We start from the raw sequence: 23582 nt of genomic DNA, 5'->3' as shown, positions 1-23582 counted from the left end.
TGCCCCACTTATCCATCAGTTTGGTTGATCTGGCACTTGAAGATACTTGTCCAGTTTCCTCTTGAAGGCTTCTACACTTGTTCCAGCCGTGTTTCTGATATCTTCTGGTAAGATGTTGAATAGTCTGGGACCCCGGATGTTGATAGTGTTCCCTTATTGTCCCCACCGCACCCCTGTTCCTCATTGGGTTTATTTTGCACTTCCATATCTCCAGTATGTTATGGCAGTGTGCAGATTTGGGACCAGGCCCTAGAGTACTTTACAGATCATACTTGTCGAAGGATTTTGCTAAGTAGGTAAATCATTTTTGCTAGTCTTCCAGTGCATCTAAGTATGTACGACCAGTTTAAACCCATGTAGCCCTTGTGTTGTGTAGTTATGAGTGTTTGGCAGTCCTGCTGCTTAAAACTTTCAAAATATTTTGATGGGACGTCACATTCAGGCAAGCACCAGACGAGGCCGGGCTCAGAGTAGTGAAACTCGAAACTCAAAGGTATTTATCGCTAGGTTTTTTTTTTGTGTGCGCGCGCGCGCTTATTCTACCACTTTTTTCCTGGGGCTGTATCAGTGGTTTTAGTTATTGTGGGACCTGTGTTCAGACACTCGTAGGATCCCCCCCCCCCATTGCATGTCAAACGTCTTTGCAAAATCAGTGTATACCACATAAGCGTTTTGCTTTTGTTTTAACGCCTGTGTTGTGACAAGTATGAGCTCCTGGCACTAAAACCATGCTCGTTTGACTTGTACAGATTATTCCATAAAATTTTGTAATTTGCAGTCCCATTACTCTTTCGAACACTTGTAATGTGGGATGTTAGGGTTACTAGTCTAATTCTTGACTAGTTCTACAGAGTCCATTATGCAGAGTTGTCTGCATCCTTTACGGTCTGGTATTTCACATTGTTCCTGGTCTGCCTGGATCTGTGCCTACCCCAAGCTAGGCTAGTAGTAGGTTGGCAAACAACAACCATTCTAGAGAGGTATCGCCCTTATGTCAAATGCGAGAAGGAAACCCCCATCCTCCCTCCGTTAGGGTTCGGTACTGCCTGGCCCTAGAGACTAAGGGACTTGTTTTGAAGGTTCTAATTATCCAGCCCATCATTTTCCTCCCTGTTGATAGTGAAACTGTTGAGATCCTTGAAGGTGAGATCTGAGCTATTCACTCCTAGGTTTCTTATCAGTCTTAAGTTATGGTGAGTGACGAGTTTTTTATATTCCGTTTAGTCTTTATTTCTTCAATCTTCCCATAATGAAGTAACTTTAAATTTGTTGTCATTGGCCCAATGGAAGACTTCTAGCTTGGAGATTTGCCGTATGATGGCTGCCCGCACAAAGATTTTGTCTGCAAAGAATGATACGTTTCTGCATGAGGAAGGGAACAGATTAAGTTCAGCACTGCGCCTTGGGGAATAACTTAGATATAGCAGCCTCCAATTTCACTGTTCGCTGCTATACCCCGGGTTCTGTCAGTCAGAAAATTAAATATTCATCTGTCCACTTTTCCTGTTATTCCGTTTCCAAGCATTTTGTGTACACAACTTTGTACAAACTTTTAAGCTTGATAAGTGACATGTGAAAGCTTTATTCATATTTACTTTTTTTATTAAATATCCGGTCTGCTCGAGACAGCTCAATGGTAGTATATTTTAGATACCTAATGCGGAAATTTCATATAGATAAAGGATGATTTCCTGGTATGTGACCATTGCAGCTGGGAAAATTTAATTTTGAAATTTTGCCGTGACACGCTGAGAGGGGGAGAGAGAGAGAGAGGGATTACCTGGAGAGAGTTCCGGGGGTCAACGCCCCCGCGGCCCGGTCTGTGACCAGGCCTCCTTAGGTCAGTGTCCCAGGATGCGACCCACACCAGTCGACTAACACCCAGGTACCCATTTTACTGATGGGGAACATAGACAACAGGTGGAAAGAAACACGTCCAATGTTTCTACTCTGGCTGGGAGAGAGGGGGAGAGGGAGAAAAGAAGTCGCATTGCTGATACATTAGCTTTTAAGTGAAAAATGCTAATCAGGTAAGTTTCCTTTAGAGGACTGCTTAAAAGCAATAACAGTTGAGTATACTCAAAACATCTGAAAGTTTCGACCTGCAGGCCATAATGTAATAGTAAACTTAGGTAACTTAAATGGCTCTTTATTTTAGGCCGGTATCATAAGAAGCCCATCAAGAAGGGCCAGAAGAAACCAAAGTGCAAACAGCCCAAGAAGTGCAGGAAATATGTTGGTGAGTATGGTATTGTGGTGTTCGCCACACTTGACAGCTATGCACGCAGCCCTGGTCTTTCCTGTAATCTTAAGACGAATTTATTATGCTGTACTTTGATGTGTATGGATCTTATATTGTTGGTAAGTTTAAAAGTTTTTATTTGGATAAATATGTCTGGTTTGACGTCCTAATTCTGTGCATTTTATTAAAAATTAAAGGTATGAATAAAGGTTTTTGAAGCTGGCTGGTAGTATTTATGGGGTTTGGGGGGAGGGCTGTCATTCCCATGGTCGTGGTTTCAGGATTAACCACTGTAAGTAGATACTATACTGACTGGAAACAATGTCAACTTGTGTTAAACTGCACAGACTTCAGTCCCGTTATCCTCCGTTTACCACTACAGCTCAGCCTTTGGAAACTGCTCATACTTGTAGGGAAAATTGCACACTGCTAGCTATGCAGTCATGTGGTTCCATTGAAGACTTCAGTATTACTTTTCCTGACCAGTTTGCAGAATATTGGGACCACTGTTGGTAGTTGTCAGAATGTTCCTATTATAACTAAATTGTAAGGAATAAAATAATCAAACCTTGCACCCACCTCGTCCTCTGTAACTAAGGTTATATTTAGTTTAAAACTTTCGTGGTTTGGTTGGTAGCGTACACTTCTCACTGAATGTCCATGGTTCGATTCCCGGCACGAGTGGACATATTAGGCACGTTTCCTACACCTGCCCCTGTTCACCTAGCAGGAAGTAGGTACCTGGGCAAGATAACAGCTCGTAACCTGCAAAGTTAATGCTTATTTTATGCCAAAATTTGCAGTCTTAATATTAACTAGTTAGTCTTATACAGAATGGATACAAGTGTGCTGGAAAACTAATCTGCACTCTAGAAAGGCGTAGAATTAGGGGGGATATGAATGTGTATAAATGGAAAACGGGAATAAATAAACAAATTAGATAAGTTTAGATTTAGAAAGTATATAGAAAAGCATTGGTTTGGAAATAGGGTAGCGAGTGGAACAATCTGCCTAGTAGGGTTATTAAAGCTAGTTTCTACTTTAAGTTGGACAAATGCATGAATGAGAGGGGTTGGATTTGAGTGGGACTTGCACGTGAGTAAATGGATTTGTCAGAGCTTATTGTTAGGGTAGCACTTGTAGATGAATGGTTCAGATAACCGACACGTTGATAAATTAGACACGGGTGCAACTCTTGGGTATCTATTGAGGAAACGTGTCTGTTCTTTGAACCATTCATCTACAATCCTGTCACACTGCAACTTCTTGGGATCTTAATACTTGGGAATTCTTCGCTTGCCTAACCCTTGGGCACGACCTACTTCCACATTGAACAAATGTGACACCATCTACGACTGCTGCACCTCTCCTGCCTACGGTTTATAAGCTCCTCAGCTCATATGCCGTATTCTATTCAAGATTGATGGACTGACCACATCGACTCAAGGTTGAGAGACTGATTACCTCATTCTCCTCCTGTTCTTCAAGATTCTCCTTTGTATGGACTGATGAAGCTACTGTGTGGCGAAACGTTTCCTCAGTAAAGATGCCCAAGAGTTGCACATGTCAAATTTATTAGGGTAGCACTGTTAGTGGGTTGGTATTGTAAAGGACCTGCTAAGTATGGGCTAGCAGTCCTACTACAGTGTTCCTCCTTTCTTATGTTCTTGTGGATGTAAGAGCTGAAAGTATCTATCAAGACAGACATGCAACAATAGTTTAAAGTTGGAAAAAATTAGATCTAGGAAGGATGTAGGAAAGCACTGGTTTGGTAATAGTTGTAGATGAGTGGAACAAACTCCATAGTAGTCACTGAAGCTTAAACTTCGTATAATTTTAAAAATGGTTTAGAGGAATACATGAATGGATGTGACTTGGACCTGCCTAGCATGGGCCAATGGGCCTGCTGCACTGCTCCTTGTGTTCTTAACTGTACGTAGCTGGATGGATTAAATTTAGGGAGCAGTTATGGCGACTCAAAATAGATACCAAATGAAGGATAAACTTTGTGTGGCGTGGACATTTTTTTTCTTTAATATAGTGACAATAGATAGTCTGCTTGAAAACAGCAGCGATGTTTGAAAGCAAGAGTAACCTTCCTTCATGAGGCAAGCGTGGACGGAGGACGAGGGAGGGGGGGGGGAGGTTGTCTGTGTCTGGAAAGGTCAAGAGTAGGGCGCCGCATTGGCTGTGGCGGCCTCCCAGTGACGTTTAGGGTGGTGCCATCCGCCGCCATAGCCGATGGTGTCTGCATGACTAACATTGACTCTCGTACTGATTGTATCTTGCACACTCGTGGATAGGAGGATAGGGAAGAGAGAGGCAGCTTAAATTTGCAAGAGATGGCGGAAGGTAGTCTACAGATCTAGACTTTCCCAGTTTCTCTTGACGTCATACTAGGTCCCGTCAGGCCAGTGAACTCTTAGTTGCCGCGGCTTGTTCTAGGGGAAGTTTAGTCTCCACATCTAAATGACATTTGCTTACTCCCCAACACACAAATTATTCCAAGCTTTTCTGGTAAACATTTGCATAGAATTGATGTAATCGTATCGTAAGATACGTAAGAATGATAGAAAAACTAAGACTTAGTATAGCCACTTTTCTTGAAAATACTGCAGCTGATATTAGCAGCCATACTTACTTTAAATTCAACTTTGGTGTCCATGTCGCATTGCAGGTATCCATGATGAAGGTAGCCTCTTGGCTTTTCGTTCCTCTTTCCCATGGTCACTAATCATTAGTCTTCAGCTTCATCCATTTGCTGGATTATAGCCTTCTTGATTATTAATTTTATTTAATTAAAAATTATTCTAAATTTTAATGTACACATTGATTCATCAGGGAAACTGAATTAAAGAAATTCAGCAGAGTAACAACACTTGTTGAATACCTGTTGACTAGCAGTCCCCTTGCTATTTAATTATACACTTTTGCAATAGTTAATTTTCATGTAAATTAAACTTCAAAAATATTCCTTGGTGCAGTTGTTCAACATACAGTACTTAAGAGTGGTAGAGATGGGGAAGCAGCTTGTGACGGCTAACTGCAAAAATAAACTTGAAAATATCGTCCCCTCTAATATTTATTGGGTGGTTTACACCCCACCCTTCATTAATGAAACTATGAATAAAAACTGATAGGAGGTAGCAATAAAAATATTATACTATACCTTAAGATTTCTATTAATCTGAAAGGAAGGAGAGGAATATTGCTAGACATAGTTGGATACTGTCTGATGCGTACTTCCACGTTAATGAAGTAGTACAAGACTGTTAATTAGCTCAAGTGTTGTTTTTTATGAATTAGTTAAGCTAGTGGTTGTTTTTTCAAATAAATGTGAAAGTGCACTGCAGTACATTACTACTGTATGGGTACTTGGTAACATCAGAAAGGAGGAGCACGGCAGCAGGTCTCCTGGTCCATGCTAGGCAGGTCCTTATTAACTCTGACTCATCTTGTAATAATACTGTGGTAAAAGAATACCAGAATATCGATAACTTGTAGTTGATGCCCATAAGCAGTAATTAGAAACTTGAACATTTTCTGTGCAACAGGTTTTTATCATGCCTTATAGGCTAATCAAACTTAATGAAACAAGGAAGTGCTTATGGGCTTTATTTGCATGAATTCTACTCGGGGTTAAGTTGAAAACCTGGGATATCAGAGGAGTTTCTCATCCCTGCATTCTTTAACAGCCCTCTAAAAACAAGCCAAAGTTTATATTTGTATAGTGTCCTTTATTTTTTTACGCACAGTAATGTGTGGCGATTTTGTATTGTGTGAATTTAAACTGTGACCATTTCACAAAAGGAAGGTAGGGTTTTTCATTTGCAGATCCCCATGTGCATGTACCATAAGTGAGAATACCTTAAAAAGTAGTACAAAGTAATGTTTTGAGTTAAGTATTTTAAAAATTGCCCATCTATTTTTTGAGGGGGGAGGTTTCTTACTGTGCTTGACATGTTAGCCGAGATGTACAGTGGACCCCCGGTTAACGATATTTTTTCACTCCAGAAGTATGTTCAGGTGCCAGTACTGACCGAATTTTTTCCCATAAGGAATATTGTGAAGTAGATTAGTCCATTTCAGACCCCCAAACATACACATACAACCGCACTTACATAAATACACTTACATAATTGGACGCATTCGGAGGTGATCGTTATGCGGGGGTCCACTGTATATCTATAATATATATTAATTTTTTTTCCCCAAGGAATTATCTTTTAATCCTCTTAAAGGGTTTGAGAATTCATGTGCATTATTTTAAAATTGCTGTGGAAGTCTCACTCTTACTACATTACATTACCTTCTTGCTCTTGTTTCCTTACCAATTGCCATCATGGAGAGCTGGTGTAATTTAAAATCCTGAAGACATTGGTTGTTGATATTCTGTTGTGGTAACTATGGAATATCTTCATTCTGCCAACACCACCTGTTTACATTAATAAAAACACACTTATTCACTCACTATTCATTATGCTTGTTATTAACATGCTAATTGGTAAGAAGACACTAAATTCATGGGAACTTGATTAGTACATTTTACTCCAGGGGGATGATTCTAATAAGACTAGCCTGTATTTGTATTCCATTTATCACTGTAAGCCTTATTGCTTTATAAAGCTTGCAGAGTAGAATTGAGTTGCCTTGTAGCTGGAATAAATTAAATACTGATTTAGTGTGAGGTGCCGTTGGGTTGACCTGGAGATGTTAATGCTTTAGTCCTGCATGATCTACACCTGGCTTGACGACTTATTCTGTTGCTGTCTGGTACTTTTCAGGTTACCAAGCAGTTAATGGGCAGAGGGTGAGGCAAAGGCTGCTGTACTGTGTATGCATTAGTTTAGCCTCTTATGATTTTACAGGACGAAGTGGGTCCAACCAGGCCATCCAGAAGAGCAAAAAAAAAATTTGGCAACTTGTGTGGCTGCCCTCTTTCCAGTCACACTGGTACTACTTTACCAGTTGAGGATGTGGTACCCTCGTGCTGTTGTGCACAACCTTGTGTACCAAATTTTAATGGCTTGTCCTAGGCTGAGCCTTTGGGGGTTTGGGTGTATATATAGACCTATAGACCTTAACTGCAGTTTGGAGAGGCATTACTTGTGCTCTTCTAACCTATTATTGCTTTTTTTTTTTTTTAAATACCTCTTGTAATTGTGACTTTTATTGTACATGGGCAGGGGGGGGGGGGAATACGAGAAGGTCTTGGACTAATTTGAAATTTTGTTGCATACAGTAACTACTTGGAGGAAAAGACAGTATGTACTGTATTTTCATCCATGTCTTGCATTCAGATGTACTTATCAAATTCACACAGCTAAAGTGTTTAGGTATTTCTTTATTAAAGAGGCATTCTGAATTTACAGGCTTAGCTATTGTAACTTTTTGCTAATAGCTGCACTTTCATATTTTTTTTACAGCCACAGAGATCAGGTGTGAGGAAAAGTCTCGTGGTGGTATGTGTTATGAGGTTATCCTTGCCGAGCCATCTGCTGATAAGCCAACAACCACAGCAGTCTCCCCAAGACCCAAGAGTATGACTGCTGAAGAGATTGCCCAGAAGTTGTTGCAAGCTGAAGAACGCAGGAAGGTAAACCTTAATGTTGTGCTATACATAAAATATAATTTTTAAATTTAGTTCAGAGGACAGATTTGGAAAAATAATTACTTTAAATATTGAGAGGATGGTGTTTTTTTCATACAATAAAGACTTGTCTTCCAGTCAGTGGAGGCCTCCCGCCTAGCTAGTGTTGGAGAACGCATGACCCGTCTGGAAGAAGCCAGTCGCAAGAGAGAAGAGTCTACTGCTGCTTTCATTGCTGCAACTCAAACTGCCCTAGAAGACAAGCTCGACACTACCTCCAGTAACCGTGAGGCGTACCTCAATGGTCTGCGTGCAAAGATATCTGACCATGTGAGTGTATTTCAGCTTTATTTACTGGAGATGTTTCTAATGCATAATTATTGTTCTTGCCAGTAATTGGAAATTGCTTATTTGTTTCATGACCCATTTTTGCAAATTTCCTACTCGTGTGCCTTGGGCCAGACCTCCCTGTTGCTTGGTTGACCAGGTCGTTGCTGTTAGCAGCCCACTGGCCTACATATCCAATACATCTTGGATGTTATGGTACACTGCAGAGGTAGTTACCTAGGTTAATCTTCAGACATTTCCATTGCTTTTAGTAGTATTTGATAACTGCTGGTAGTAAATTGGAAAATCTGGTCTTAAACCTTTCAGGGTCCAGAGGCCAAATTTCAGAGTGCACCAGGGTCCAAGAATTTAAGTTATTTTTTCTTATGAAATGGTAGAGAATCTTTTTCTGAAGGTAAGAAGACAAAAAAGTACGAAATTTGATGGAAAATTGACAAAATTATGCTCTCTCAAATTTTGATGTGTCGGCGATATGTATGCATCGGCGATTTTGTCGACTTTGACTCCCATTTTAGGCCAGTTGCATTATTCCAGTCGACCAAATTCTTAGCTATTTCACTAGTATTATTTCTATTCTATCGATTGAGCACAAGAAATTGCCATGTCAACTGTTTAAACTACAAAATAGTGATCGGAAAATGGTAATTTGGCCAATTTAACACAGTTCAAAATAGGGTCCAGAATAAACAATGCAGGCATTCCTGGCACTAAACTAACATTTCCTCTGTTCATTAGTTACATTTTGAGGCTTTACAAATGAATTCCATTAATTTTTTATTCAAACCAAAAAAAAATAAAATTTACCGTTATGCAGTATTGTAATAATTGTATAAATATTGCCGCATTTGTGTGTGTATTAGACATGCGAGGTCATTTGTTTACTCTTGAACATCGGCAAAAATTTAACATTTCCTCTACTTTGAGCTCAGTTTCAACCATTTCCAGTACTAAAACTAATTAAAATAATCTCTATTTCTGTAATATACATCTCATTCTATCAAATGAGACAAAGAAATCACAAAAAACTATAAAAAAACATAAGGAAAAACGCTGCAGATTCAGTTTTAATCGAAAATTATGGTCTGTGTTTTTCTCATTATGCAATGTGTGCTGCAGGATTTGTGGTGCACACATACCATATAGATGTATTCTCTCTTATCTAGGCCCAAATTTACCGCTCGCAGTTTATCAGAGTGAACTGAGCTCATGGCATAGATCTACTGTTTGGACCCTCAACTCAAAGCTGTAGATCTACAGCATGGACCCTGAGAGGGTTAAGGATGTTGATTCAGTTCTCATGCCTTTGGCTTCCCTACATTTTACTTGGTCCATTTTACACTTCTCACACTGGTATGTTGTGTTGTGCAGACTTGAGATTAGACCATCCAGTATCTTTTCATGCTATCCTTTGGTTGCACTAAGAAAGCTAAGATAGACTTAGCATCAGATTCCCACTTATCTCCTAGGTAGTGTTTTCAATTTTTCCTTGCCCCATCTGTATAACTGAATTGGTTTGAATTACACTCCAGCAGCCTCTTCAACTACATTTGCAGACAAGATCTTTGTGGCTTTACTGCCACCTTTATGGAGTGGTGCCATGTCTGGGTTTCAAGGACTGTGCGATGATACCAGTGTCCAGGCTCTAAAATATTAAAGGCAAGAGATGGAAGTCAAGAGGGATTGTCAAATGGAGACATTGGCAGGGTTTCAAGTCTTGACCAAGAATACCTTCTATTCCTGTAATTCTAATTTGTGGGCTTGTGTAGGGCTGTCTAAGTTAACTCATTAAAATCCCATTTCTAAGACATGATTTCCTTATTCCTGGAAAAAATCTGATGCTCCAGTGTTTTTTTTTTTTTTTTTTCTCTGACAACTTTCTTTCATTAGTTACTGGACATTTAATTTTTTCCAGTTTTGGGCAATTGGTAGTCCTTTAGGTTCCACTGGTTCTGCTTCATCTCGGCTTCCAGAGATAAATTATCTAGAATTATCCATTTTTTTTCTGACACCCCCCCCCCCCCTTTTTTTTTTTTTTCTCTCCCTTTTTCTCTATTTTTCCTCCTCCCCCCCCATAGTGCCTGATAACATGGTTTACATTGTCATAAATTAAATGGGCAGTAGAGCAAGGCCTAAAAAAAAATATGCATGTACAGTTCACACCTTAACCTGAAGTATTTTTGTCCTTCGCTTACAGCTAAGGACAAAATTATTGTATTGTAGGAAGTCTGAATAAATGAAGAATACAGTGGACCCCCGCATACCGTTGGCCTTACATAACGTTAAATCCGCATACCGATACATTTTATCGCTAAGATTTTGCCTCGCACACCGCTAAAAAAAACCCGCTCAATGCTGTTCGTCCGAGACACGTCTGTGTGGCCTGAGCCAGCCTCGCATGTTCCGCCGGTGGCATTGTTTACCAGCCAGCCTCTGCGGTAACATCCAAGCATACAATCAAAACATTTCGTATTATTACAGTGTTTTTGCAGATTTTATCTGCAAAATAAGTGACCATGGGCCCCAAGAAAGCTTCTAGTGCCAACCGTACAGCAATAAGGGTGAGAATTACTATAGAGATGAAGAAAGAGATCATTGATAAGTATGAAAGTGGAGTGCATGTCTCCGAGCTGGCCAGGTTGTATAATAAACCCCAATCAACCATCGCTACTATTGTGGGCAACAAAACGGCAATCAAGGAAGCTGTTCTTGCCAAAGGTTCAACTGTGTTTTCGAAACAGAGATCGCAAGTGATGGAAGATGTTGAGAGACTCTTATTGGTATGGATAAATGAAAAACAGATAGCAGGAGATAGCATCTCTCAAGTGATCATAAGTGAAAAGGCTAGGAAGTTGCATGAGGATTTAATTAAAAAAATGCCTGCAACTAGTGATGTGAGTGAATTTAAGGCCAGCAAAGGTTGGTTTGAGAGATTTAAGAAGCGTAGTGGCATACATAGTGTGATAAGGCATGGTGAGGCTGCCAGTTCGGACCACAAAGCAGCTGAAAAATATGTGCAGGAATTCAAGGAGTACATAGACAGTGAAGGACTGAAACCTGAACAAGTGTTTAATTGTGATGAAACAGGCCTGTTTTGGAAGAAAATGCCAAGCAGGACCTACATTACTCAGGAGGAAAAGGCACTCCCAGGACATAAGCCTATGAAAGACAGGCTTACTCTGTTGATGTGTTCCATTGCTAGTGGTGATTGCAAAGTGAAGCCTTTATTAGTGTATCACTCAAACTCCCAAAGCGTTCAGGCAAAAGAATATCCTCAAGGCTAATTTGTGTATGCTGTGGAGGGCAAACAGTAAGGCATGGGTCACTAGGGACTTTTTCTATGACTGGTTACACCATGCATTTGCCCCCAATATGAAAGATTACCTAACCGAAAAGAAATTAGACCTTAAGTGCCTCCTGGTGTTAGACAATGCCCCTGGTCATCCTACAGACGTGGCAGAGCGACTTTATGGGGACATGAGCTTCATTAAGGTGAAGTTTTTGCCTCCTAATACCACTCCTCTCCTGCAGCCCATGGACCAGCAGGTTATTGCAAACTTCAAAAAACTGTACACAAAAGCTGTTTGAAAGGTGCTTTGTAGTGACCTCAGAAACTCAATTGACTTTAAGAGAATTTTGGAGAGATCACTTTAATATCCTCAATTGTGTAAACCTTATAGGTAAGGCTTGGGAGGGAGTGACTAAGAGGACTTTGAACTCTGCTTGGAAGAAACTGTGGCCAGAATGTGTAGACCAAAGGGATTTTGAAGGGTTTCAGGCTAACCCTGAGAGGAGTATGCTAGTTGAGGAATCCATTGTGGCATTGGGAAAGTCCTTGGGGTTGGAGGTTAGTGGGGATGATGTGGAAGAGTTGGTGGAGGAGGACAATGAAGAACTAACCACTGATGAGCTGCTAGATCAACTTCAACAGCAAGAGGCCAGACCTGAGGAAACTGGTTCGGAGGAGGGGAGAGAAATTGAAGAAGTTGCCTACTACAAAGATTAAGGAAATCTGTGCAATGTTGCTGAAAGTGCAAACCTTTATGGATGAAAATCACCCTCACACAGCTATTGCAAGCCATGCTGGTGACTATTACACTGACAATGTTGTGAAACACTTTACGGAAGTCATAAAGGAACGAGAGGTACAGGCCACTATGGACAGATATGTTGTGCGACAGAAGTCCAGTGACTCTGAAGCTGGTCCTAGTGGCATTAAAAGAAGGGAAGTAACCCCAGAAAAGGACTTGACACCTCAAGTCTTAATGGAAGGGGATTCCCCTTCTAAACACTAAGACACTCTCCTCCTCCCATCCCATCAATCATCACCAGATCTTCAATGAAGGTAAGTGTCATGTAATTGTGCATGCCTTTTTCAGTTTGTGTGTATTAAAATTAATATTTCATGTGGCAAATTTTTTTTTTCATACGTTGGGGTGTCTTGCACGGATTAATTTGATTTCCATTATTTCTCGTGGGGAAAATTCATTCGCATAACAATGAGCTCTCAGGAACGGATCAATATCGTTATGCGGGGGTCCACTGTAGTTGTAATTGAAAACGGCTGTATTAGATAAGTGGTATAACGTGGGGAAGCCCTCCAGTACCTGGTTTAACCCTTTGGGGGTTTCAGACGTACTAGTACGGCTTACGACCCAGGGTTTTTGACGTACTAGCGCCTAAATTCTAGGGCCCTCAAATCTAGTGAGAAAGCTGGTAGGCCTCCATATGAAAGAATGGGTCTATATGGTAGTGTGCACAGTATAAAAAAAAATCCTGCAGCAGTGCGTAATGAGAAAAAAAAATGACCGTGTTTTGGGATTAATTGGTATTTATTGTTGTATTCTAGTTTTCCTGGTCTCATTTTATAGAATGGAAGACATATTACAGAAATTGTGATGATTGTGACTGGTTTTACAATGAAAAGTACCTTGAAATTGAGCTCAAATTAGCAGAAATGTTCAATTTTTACCAAAGTTCAAAAGTAAACAAATCATGCCAAGCGTCCAATACACATCAACTGGTGAGTCTAATATTCTTTTCACAAGTGTGCTGATATTATTTATACTATTTCTACACTAATGCAGTAATCTGCATAACAGTAAATCTTATTTTTTTTGTAAGAATAAAAATTCAAAGTGGAAAGCCAAAGAAATATAAGAGGGGCCTGGGGATGTGACTAATGAACAGAGAACTTGTTATTGTAATGCCAGGAATGTCTCTTGTTTATTCTGGACCCTATTCGGAAATTGACATCTTTTGAAATTTGTGTGAAATTGGCAAAATTGCTAAATTCTGACCACTTCATTGGATAGTTGAAATTGGTAAATGGGTGGTTTCTTGTGCTCATTCGATAGAAAAAATGGAGTTCTAGCAAAATAGTTATGATTTTTGTCGACTAGTACACTGGAATTGGCCGAAAATAGGGCTCAAATTGGGCAAAATTGCCGATGCATAAAGATCATTGAGACCGCTAACTTCGCGAGAGCATAATTCCGTAAGTTTTCCATCAAATTTCATACTTTTGGTGTCATTATGATTGGGAAAAGATTCTCTATCTTTTCATAAGAATTTTTTTTTTTTTTTTAAATTTGGCCGACCCTGAGAACAAGTCTCTGAGAGGACCTGCTGACCCCCAAGGGGTTAAAGTAATTTCATTATTCTAAAGACTTTAAACCTTCTGGGGTTAGAGCTTCCCAATTAATTCCATACTAATTAATCTATTTCAGCTTAACAATGTGGATAGTGTGCGTAAGCAGTTAGAAATTCAGACAAATGAGCTGCGCCAAACTATTGAAGACAAGCTGCGCTCTGCTGAAGAAAATAGAAATGAGAACATGGGAAAGATGTTGGAGAAGCTGAAAGATCATGTTAGTGTTGAATGGCAATATACTTTTAGATGTATTACTGACTAAATAATTGTATACATTGTATCATTTTCTATTATTGTAGTGAAAATAGTTTAAGTAGTGCTTAAATATTTTTTCTCCCCTTAAATTATTTAAATTTTTCAGGAGGAATATGCCCAGAAGGTTCGCCTAGGTCATGAGGAGGCTATTAGACAGCTAGAGGAGAGGATTCAGGCTAAACTGGTGGTTGCAGAAGCAAAACGAGAGACAGAGATCATGAAGAAGCTAGAAACCCTTCGTGAACACGTATGTGAAAAGTTTGTTTAAATTAAACCATGGCAATTTAGCTAAAATAACTTCTTGAAGATTAATTCATTGCTGTTATTTGTTCTGTTGAAATTTATATGAACATTGTATACTGCAGTATTACTAATGTACACATTGTGTAAACTAATACTTTAATACTATGCTTGACATTTTTATTGAGTGACTTTGGCTTGTTTGACTTTTAGCTCATTCTGTCCAGATGTTTATGGAGGTAATCTTCAAATATAATCAATTTTGCTGGTTTGCCTATGGTAGGTGCAGTAAAATATGTTCCTAACATGAGCAACACCTGGGTATCTTAATTGTTTTGCCCTCCAAGGGCCTTATCATTGACATAAGAAAGAAGAGACTTGAATTAGTGGAGCAGTGTAGTAGTATTGCAAACTTGCAAGGCTTGCTAGAGGATGTGTAATGTGCTGAATGTGGAAATAGTGGTCAGTATGTTAATGGTGGTCAGTCATGTGTGAAATTCTTGATTACAAAAGCTGTGCTGTAAGTTGTAGATTAAGATATTTGCTGTAACAAGATATTGTGATGTTGCCAAAGTATTAAATGAAAGGTATTAATGCTGACAGTAAGGTAGGTTACCATGTCTACCCATGGGTTTGTCTATCCTCCAGTATTGTTAGATTAGATTAAATTCAGTTAGCATCCTGTAATTAGTGTCCCTCAACTCAAGAACAAGCCATGTTACATACTTCCCCACTTCATCCAGTTTAACATGCTTCCTCAGGTGCATGCTCCATTATGGGCCTGACAGGTGTTGTAGAGCCCAGAATGCTTTATTTTTAGATTGCTGAAGGGCAAACCTATATATGCCAGAGCAGCATTGGTTGCAGAAATTAGATTGACATTATCCCCTGATATATTAGGCACTGCTCACCCTTAGGTCCTTCTCTTTGAAGTCTGACCTGTCAGTCATGTCCAGTCCTTTGGCCTCTTCACCAGTCTTCATGACCTTGCATTTGCTGGGGTTAAACCACTTGCCTGACCAGTTGCAACTTGCCCAAACAGATTTGACTTGATCCCATCTAGAAAATCATTCAAACGAGCCAGAAATTAGAGGTATTGTCTTTGCTGGGACTGTGTGTGTGATTACAAAGTCCTGTTTGCTGTTCTTGTCATGATTGCTCGCTCAATTGGTTCTTGGTTCATTGTAGACTAACTATTGTGTGTTGGTGCCCTGGCTATAAGTGGATGGATGCTGTAGACTTTGCCTTGGTGGCAGGTTTTCACTAGTACAAATACCACATTTACTTAACATCTTTTCATTAAAGTAGTTGAATACCTGAACAAAATCATCATAAACTTAGTATTTGAACAAATCTTGCCTCAATGTTGCTTTAATAATAAAAAGAAATGGATTAGATTGCATTTTTTTCCATGTTCTCTCCAGTGTCTTTAAAGCTTTTATCAGTCATATGTTGACAGGAAAGATTACTTCAGTGTGACATTTAGTACTGCAGTATGCAAATAAGTATCTTTATTTGAAAATTCTAAATAATAAAATTTGCAGTGTTGCTGTACCTCTGAGGTATTACATATTCCAGAAAGTTTTTAGTTGCATAATTTTCAAAAATTTTACTAGTTTATTCTAAGTTTACTTTTGTTTTAGTTGTTATTTTGGTTCCATTTATGGCAGTCTAATAAAATTAGTGAAGCCCAAGAGCTTGTATCTAAGAAAAAGGAAGAAGTTCTGAAGCAGAGAGAGCAAGACATTGCTGCCAAAGAAGAGAGATTGCGGAAAATTTCCGAGGAGAAAGAGGCAAAAAGGCAAGAAATAACAAAGACAATTTCAGTAAAATTAGAACAAGCTCAAGAAAACCGTACTAAGGAAGAGGAAGAGCTAAAAAAGAAGACTGCGGAAAAGTTGGAGCAGAAATTGGAGATTGCAGACAAGAACCGTTTGGAGCTAGCAGAAAAGGCAAAAAAGGCTAAGGAAGAGAGCGTGAGTAGAGAGGAGCATAATTTAGCAGTATAAACTTCATGAAGGCATTTTTTTTTTTTTCTTCCATTTTCAACTTTGTTTTTATGAAGTTAGTGTGATTTTCTAAATGGTCAAAGTCAGACCAAAATGTCGTCGTAAGCTGTTTCTCTCCTATGTTTGGGTTATTTTTGTTAATTTTTTATTTTTTTTTTTATTTTCATAATTTGATTAATTGAACAGTCCAATTTTTAATTATTTGATTTATTTCCACAGGATCGTAGAGCTGAACTGGTTCGTGCTAATAAGGAGCGACTTATGGCTGCTGAGAAGCATGAAACTGCCTCGTCTGGTTAAGTGTTTCAATACCTCTCCAACCCTCCCACCCACCCATTCGGCTCAAGGAACCCACTAGGCTACTACTAATAATCATTCACCAAAGAGCTAATAAGCAACATAATTAACATCCTAGTGGGATCAGTCTCATTTTCAGGCTGAAGGCATTTTGCCTTGAGAAAGTTGAGCTTTGGCCGATTATACCATTATTGTCCCTGCCCATCCATTCACAATCCTAGTGTTGCCTATTTTGTGTAGATACTGGGAAATCCCCCTTCTCCCCCCACCCCCACCCCTCCTGCCCTCTCGTCCATTGCTCTGAAGTGTAGCAATTTTAAACCTCAAGTCTCGCCCTCTGGGAGAATGGTGGTTAGTGTTGTCTTCAGATTTCTCGCAGATTTGATGTTCACCTTGAAGCTAATCGTCCCATATCTAATTTGCCTTCTAAAGTAGATTCCTAATGAATCTGCTATGCCACATGCAGTGATGTTAGCTTGTACATGATGCCTGTGCTCAGCTTGAACATGTCTTGATATCTACTGCAGGGTCAAGCGTGATAGGTAATGTTAAGGTTAATGAATATTTAGATAATGCCTCTTACTGCCAATTTTATAATTTTGGAAGTGTCTGTCACAGGTTTGATAATTTTGACAGTGCACTGACAAACAGAAGTAGGCATTAATGTAGAAAATATAATTCATGATTCATAATGTGTTTAGGGTGCTGGATGAGTGGGTGAATATGGTGAATGGAGGTGTTCTGTTAATTAAGCCCCATAACAATTGAAGTAGTTGCCCCAGGATAAGAGATACTCCCTCCCCCAACCCTTACCCCCCAATATACTTCTTCCCAAACCCTGTCCACACTGCCTTCTGCTGTCTCGTGTTTTGCGGCAATCACATTCTTAGCGCCTCTTGCAATAGTCAAATTACTGTACATCAGTGTCCTTGACTTTCCAACTGTTTCTAATATCCAGTGATATTCTCAATTAAACATTTAATATAAGTCTTGTGATCTGTCTTTAGTTTAAGGATTTTTCTAGCCTAGATTGAAATTGAAATCTGTATTCTCAGACTGCCTTGTATCATTAGGAATACAGATTTTGGTTTTCATCTTTGTACATTATGTAAAGAGATTTTTTTAATTAGTTCAAATGAATCAAATTTGAATGCTTTAGCAACCCTTTACTTTGAATTTTTTCTATACGGAATGTATGTAGCAAAAGTTTAATTAGTTACAGCACCACTTATGTATACTTATTTGAGTACTAGTGTTCTAAAAAGAAATCCTTTGTTACTTGCCAAAATAAATTATACAGAAATTATAACTATTTTTTTTATTCAGTTACTTTAGGTTCAAGAAATAAGTTTTGACTTGGTCAGTATGAACTTCTATTAATGGCTAAGCATCTACAGAGTAATGCTAGGTATTTTATGGAATTTTCATATTCATTGCCACACAGTAGTACCATAAATAATTTTTTGAAAAGTCTGACTGGGAGCCCTTTGAGCTTCTAGGTTCTTTGTACAGAAGATTTCTGTGCCCAAGTTTTTTTTTAATCCCATAACCCAGGAAAATACCATGATCATAGTACTCTTAAACAATTAATGTCAAGAAATTTCAAAGTTCTCCACTGCATTTGCTTAATATTTTGATTTGAGTTTTTCCAGTTTTCCTATAATTTTTGCAAATGGATAACATTTTGTGAAAAGTTGTGCTCGATTCTTCAGCTAAAGGATTACAGGCAATCTTGTCCTGAAATTGGAGGCATCTGTTTAGATATCCTTAAGGGACTGCTGAAGAGATTGAAGTTTGAACTATAATATCACTTGTGTGCAGATATTGCTCCCTGCACATATTAAATTTGATTTTGTTTTGGTGTTTGTTTTAGCTTAGGGATAATTTACATAAGGATCTTGTAGCAAAGCATATAAAAGGCACTTGTGAATGTGGAAAAGCTAATATGGATTAAGGCTAATTTTTGCATTTTGACATTTGCCTCTTTTTAAATAAAGTGCCATTTGATTTTGCTGTGACTTTAATTGAATGTCTATTTTTGCATACCAGTGTTTGTATCTGTGTTTGTGCATTTGCAGTACATTCCACATAGTGCTTAATAAATGGTAGTCCAAATTATTAGTTTTAATTTCCTTGATTGCACATTAAAGCTGTAACTGTTTTCATGAGTAATTTTAGTTTCTAAGGGTTTGTATTGAATTGTGCCTTATCTTAATTTTGTAGACTCAATAATGCAAGGAAATTGTTTGGGATTATGTTATTGCGCTTAACTTAATATGGCTGGAACAATTAAAGTTTGCAGTAGAAACTAGTTCACTGTAGTCTCTCCTGGAATGATTACTGTATGGGCTGGACATACATAAGTTGCCTGTATACTTTGTTTCTTCCTGATTAAGCTGGAGCTGTAGAATACAGGGGAAGCTTATTTGTGCATATACTTTTGTGCACTATCATCTACATTGCTTCTCTTCCCACTTCCCCTTTCTTCCCTCAATGTGCTTTATACTCTAGATCCTGTTGTCATCTTCAGTGTTGCCTCTTCAGGTGGATGCATAGTGGTCATTTTGGTGTGCAAGGTAATTAACTTTCAGTTTAGACTATTTACATCGTGAAATTTTCAGGGCCTCTGTTGCTAGGATCTGCCCCTTCTCTAGTTACCTAGATTAGTTTGGCCATTTAGGATCTAGCAGTGGTGTTCTCTGTTAAGCTGTTATTGATGAAACCAGTCTCTTGGTAGACTTAACACCTGTTGCATTTAGGGGAACTTTCACATTAGCTTTTGTCACAAGACTATCTCCTAACTTGAGTGCCTCTGAAAAATTCCAACGACCATGCATCCCCCCCCCTCCCCTCCAATTTTCATCGTTATCAAGCTCGTTCATAGTTTTCCTGCATGACCCTCATTGGTTTAGTGCTTTATTTGACTGGTAGTTTTCATGTAGGAAAGCAGTGCTACTGTAGGGGAAGTACCAGCTTGAGGTTGGGTATATTTATTTTTTATCTTCAGTCCCCCAGTCTAATTTTGTGGCTCTGAGTCCTGTCCTGAATTTTCTCTTCATAATGTATATGACCCTTGTAGGTTTAGTGCCTTTTTATTATCTTCATGATATACCTAGACTTATGTTTAGCGCTTCAATTATATTAACGCGAATACTGACTAGGAATGGCAATTTTATTTTTCAGCCTTAATAATGGAGATTTTTTAGCCTTTGAAATGATTGGGTTGTATTTTGAATTGCTCTTACTACATAGCCATTGACCCTAAGGCTCACTTGCCACTTAAAACTTCGTGTTAACTCTTTACCGACCATTTCCATTCTTAAGTTGCTGTTACTGTGTACACTAATGGTTGTAAATACCTTTTAAGGTGATAGGTATAAAACAATTTTTTTTATCTGCACACTTTCTAGATTTTCACTATATTCACAATTGCTTTCACTCCCAGGGAGCCTTATAGGTTATCCAGATATTACATGTCCCATTGTCCCTCTTGTATAACTGGTCTCTTTTAAATAAACTAATTTTGCAGGGTACTGGACTCTTGTATGTTAACCCTTAAATTGTTGAAACGTAGATCTACGTTGACGTGCGTAGCACTCCAACATTGATTTTCTCCATTTCAAAGCATGTAAAATTGGACGTAGATATACGTTTATGGGGTTAAAGGCGACAAACCAGCAGAATGCTGCTCGGGCATCTATTCTTGCTTCAGTTTCCTGTGGGTGTTCCTTTAACACGTTTTTTTAGTTATCTCCAAGCAATATAACTATTAGCAATATTATCCAGAGTTGGACTGCAAATTTTCTATCGAATCACATTTAGCTTTTGGGCTGTCTTCCCACTGCTGTTGATTTGGAGCTTACACACTCCCACTTGCATATTGGATGTGCTCATCTTTCTCTGATGCCATATGGAGAAATGCCTAGCACTTCCGTGTTGATTGGGTCTCTCGTACCTTAACATTGTCCTGAGTGTCGGCAGGATTAATTTCAGATTTCTGCAATGCCCCCAACACTGATTCTCTCGCTGAAGGTCCACCGTGGATATAGCCTGATTATTTTAACGGAAACAAACTTTTTTGCACCGCCTTTGATTTAAAAGTTAATTCTTGCACTCTACCCTACCTTTGTACCCCCAGCCCCTCTCCTAGCCTTCACACATTCCTCCTTGAACTGTTATATAACCTTTTCAGGTTTAACACTTGCCTTATTACTAGACAATTGGGGTCTACCTTACTTGATTGGGAACATGCACACCCCCTGCCCCATTTCTACTTTCAACATCTTTCTGCAGCACTACAACTCTCAGGGTTCAGTACTTAACCTATAACCATGGAATGAATTTGCGCACAAACTTTTGCAGTTTGGCCTGTGCTATTCGGAGGTATTGCAGGCACCATTGTTGTTGCTGCTGAACAGTAACCATTAGCATGACAACTTGGCTTTCCATTCAAGGTAGCAGTGTCTCCTGTCTGCCAATAAGTCTCATTTTTTCTACCCAGAATTTTTACTGCTTTGTACTTGTAAAGTGTAACCCATACTGATTTACTGCCTCTCCAATATCTGCCTAAACTGAGCTTTGTATTATGACTTGGGTTTAGCACTTAATTTTTATTGTAATGTATTTTATAGACTGGACCACAACAGTGTTCAAGGAGCTGTATTGTAGGAAAAAAAATGGGAAAGCATAAACCCTTAGGGGTCAGCATCCAGGGCATAAGACATTAAGGTTTGATCCAAGAAAGGGAAGGACATGCCCAGTTTTTTGTATCAGCCCCATAACTGCATCAAGGCACCTCCCATTAGGGGAAATTCTCATGGTTTCTTGCTGTTGTCCAAAAAATGCAGTAGCAATGCTGCATAATGGTGATGGGGTGTAATCATAAAGGCGTCCCGCGGAAAGAGCATCCAGGAATGCTGGATGGTTAACGAACCTGGAATCGCTAGACGAGGCAGGCGACGCTATCCGGTACTATACATCAATTTACTTGCAACATTGTTCCAGTGAGCATAGCAGGAATGATCCAGATAAAGGTGGACTGGACTACTAGCTACAGGATGGTGACTTGAGGGAGGATAGCTGTTAACATATGATATGGTTAAAACTACGTATACAGACTAACGACCAGGATTTTGCAATTGTATAGGCAATTTTTCACCATATCCTAGCTGGACAGCACTTATGCAAGAACAACCATCAGACTGGATATGGGTAAATGCTTATTTATATTTTTTAGTGGTATTGCATTCATGGGAGTCATTCAGCATGGAGGGGGGGGAAGGGGGGGCATTAGGCTTCGATCTAGGGAAGGGGAACACAAGTAAAATTTCTTAGATTAAGACAACTTGCTGGCATTGAGGAATCTCCCTTGAGGGACATGAACACAATGAGTGATAAGTGAAGAGGTACGAAGACTGATGCTATCTAGCAGTACTGAGCACCTCGCAAATAAATAACGTACTTTTCCCACCTCACTTTTCAACTTTGGTGTCCCTGGTGTAAAATGTCAGAATTTATATTCTGGAGGCAGGAATTAGGGGTGACTATCTGGTAGTGTAGGTGGTGCTAGAAGACTGCAAAGCAAGCACACTGTCTTTTTGAATATTAGACCAATAAAAATAGCAAATTCTAAAGATTCTTTTACTCTCACTATGTATTAGAAGAAAAAAGTTCTCCAAACCTAAGAATAATAATGGCTTCTGGGATGTAGGCAAAATCTGAACTTTGCTTCAGATTCAAATTCACAGAGCCTGCGTGGAGAAGATATATCGTAGAAACTTTATTAGTTTGGTGGTAGACTACTGGAGACTTAAGGGACTGGTACTGAACACGAACGATAAAGCCTGAAAACTGACTTAAACGTTTGAACAAGTACAATAAAGCACTTCAATTGCTTTGAAAGGTTGAAGTCCCTTGATCTGTACTCTTAATATAATAATACATATCTTTATTTCCACAAGTACATGTACAGGGTATACAGTCCTAGCTAACATCAATGACATACTACTACGTAGAAAGCTACTTATGCAGAGCATTTCGGGTAAATTAGGTCAGTTTTGTCCCAGGATGTGACCAACACCTGTCTACTAACGTCCAGGTACCCATTTTACCGATGGGGAACAGCCAACCAGTGTAAAGAAACACACCCAATGTTTCTACCCTCGCTGGGAACTGAACCCAGACCCTCATCGTGTGAAGCGAGAGCTTTAGCCACCAGGCCATGGAGCACGCAGGCGAAAACGATACATCATAATATACACTTGGGAAGTCCTATAGGAACTAGGCTGTGCTGTATAATCCTTGTAGGTTAAGTGCTTCATTTTCATTATATAGCAACTAGTCCCAAATCTGCATAAAATAATCACTCCCTACGTAAGCAAAAAGATTCGGTGCAACATCCTCCCAATGAAAAGCAGGGGTGCCATGAGTACATTAAGTGTCAAGGGCCCAAGCCTGTTCAACTGCCTCCCAGTATACATAGTGGGGATTACCAATAGACCCCCTGGCTGTCTTCAAGACAGTCGGGCTGTGGTTCATACATTTTCCTGTGGCCAGCAGTAACAGCCTGATTGATCATGTCCTGATCCACTGGGAGACTTGGTTATGGATTGAGCTGCAGAGGCAGTGATCCCCGGAACGTCCTCCAGGTATGACTGAATAACAATTTATTTGTTATGCATATGTAATGAATTTGCATAGACATTTACTGTCTATGCATAATATATTACCCATGCTTATCATGTGGTTCTTCAAATTTAAGTAGCCAAAATATTGATCATAAGATTGTGGATGTTGTAAATAAGAAGTTGGATGTCCTGGCTGAAAGGGGTGGGAGAGTTTCAGTGGGGAGAAATAAACAGGATTAGGTCAGGGATTTCAAATAGAATTAGAGCTAAAGGAGTAGCAATAATGTTGAAGGATAATTTATGGCAGGAAAAGAGGGAATATAAA

General features: G+C 39.2%; 1 protein-coding gene across 6 annotated transcripts in view; it reads left to right on the top strand.

Moving 5' to 3' along the window:
- The window catches only part of stai (stathmin), a 115648-nt gene extending 96902 nt beyond the window's left edge, over positions 1–18746 (top strand). For 4 of the 6 annotated variants that reach the window (XM_053780548.2, XM_053780549.2, XM_070088732.1 and 1 more), the window contains 6 exons: positions 7669–7838; positions 7971–8162; positions 13907–14047; positions 14192–14332; positions 15996–16301; positions 16554–18746. In XM_053780548.2, coding sequence (XP_053636523.1) covers positions 7669–7838; positions 7971–8162; positions 13907–14047; positions 14192–14332; positions 15996–16301; positions 16554–16634 — 1031 coding nt within the window. In that variant the 3' untranslated portion in view covers positions 16635–18746. Of the gene's footprint in view, positions 1–983; positions 1144–2158; positions 2240–7668; positions 7839–7970; positions 8163–13906; positions 14048–14191; positions 14333–15995; positions 16302–16553 lie in introns of those variants that run through there. The other 2 variants (XM_053780545.2, XM_053780546.2) reach the window with 2 other exon arrangements.
- Positions 18747–23582: the final 4836 nt, after the last annotated feature.

This window comes from Cherax quadricarinatus, chromosome 26 (genome assembly GCF_038502225.1).
Source record: "Cherax quadricarinatus isolate ZL_2023a chromosome 26, ASM3850222v1, whole genome shotgun sequence".
In the NCBI taxonomy this organism is placed as follows: Eukaryota; Metazoa; Arthropoda; class Malacostraca; order Decapoda; family Parastacidae; genus Cherax; species Cherax quadricarinatus.
The sequence above is the reverse complement of the archived record's forward strand: the minus strand, read 5'-3'. Positions and strand labels throughout refer to the sequence as shown.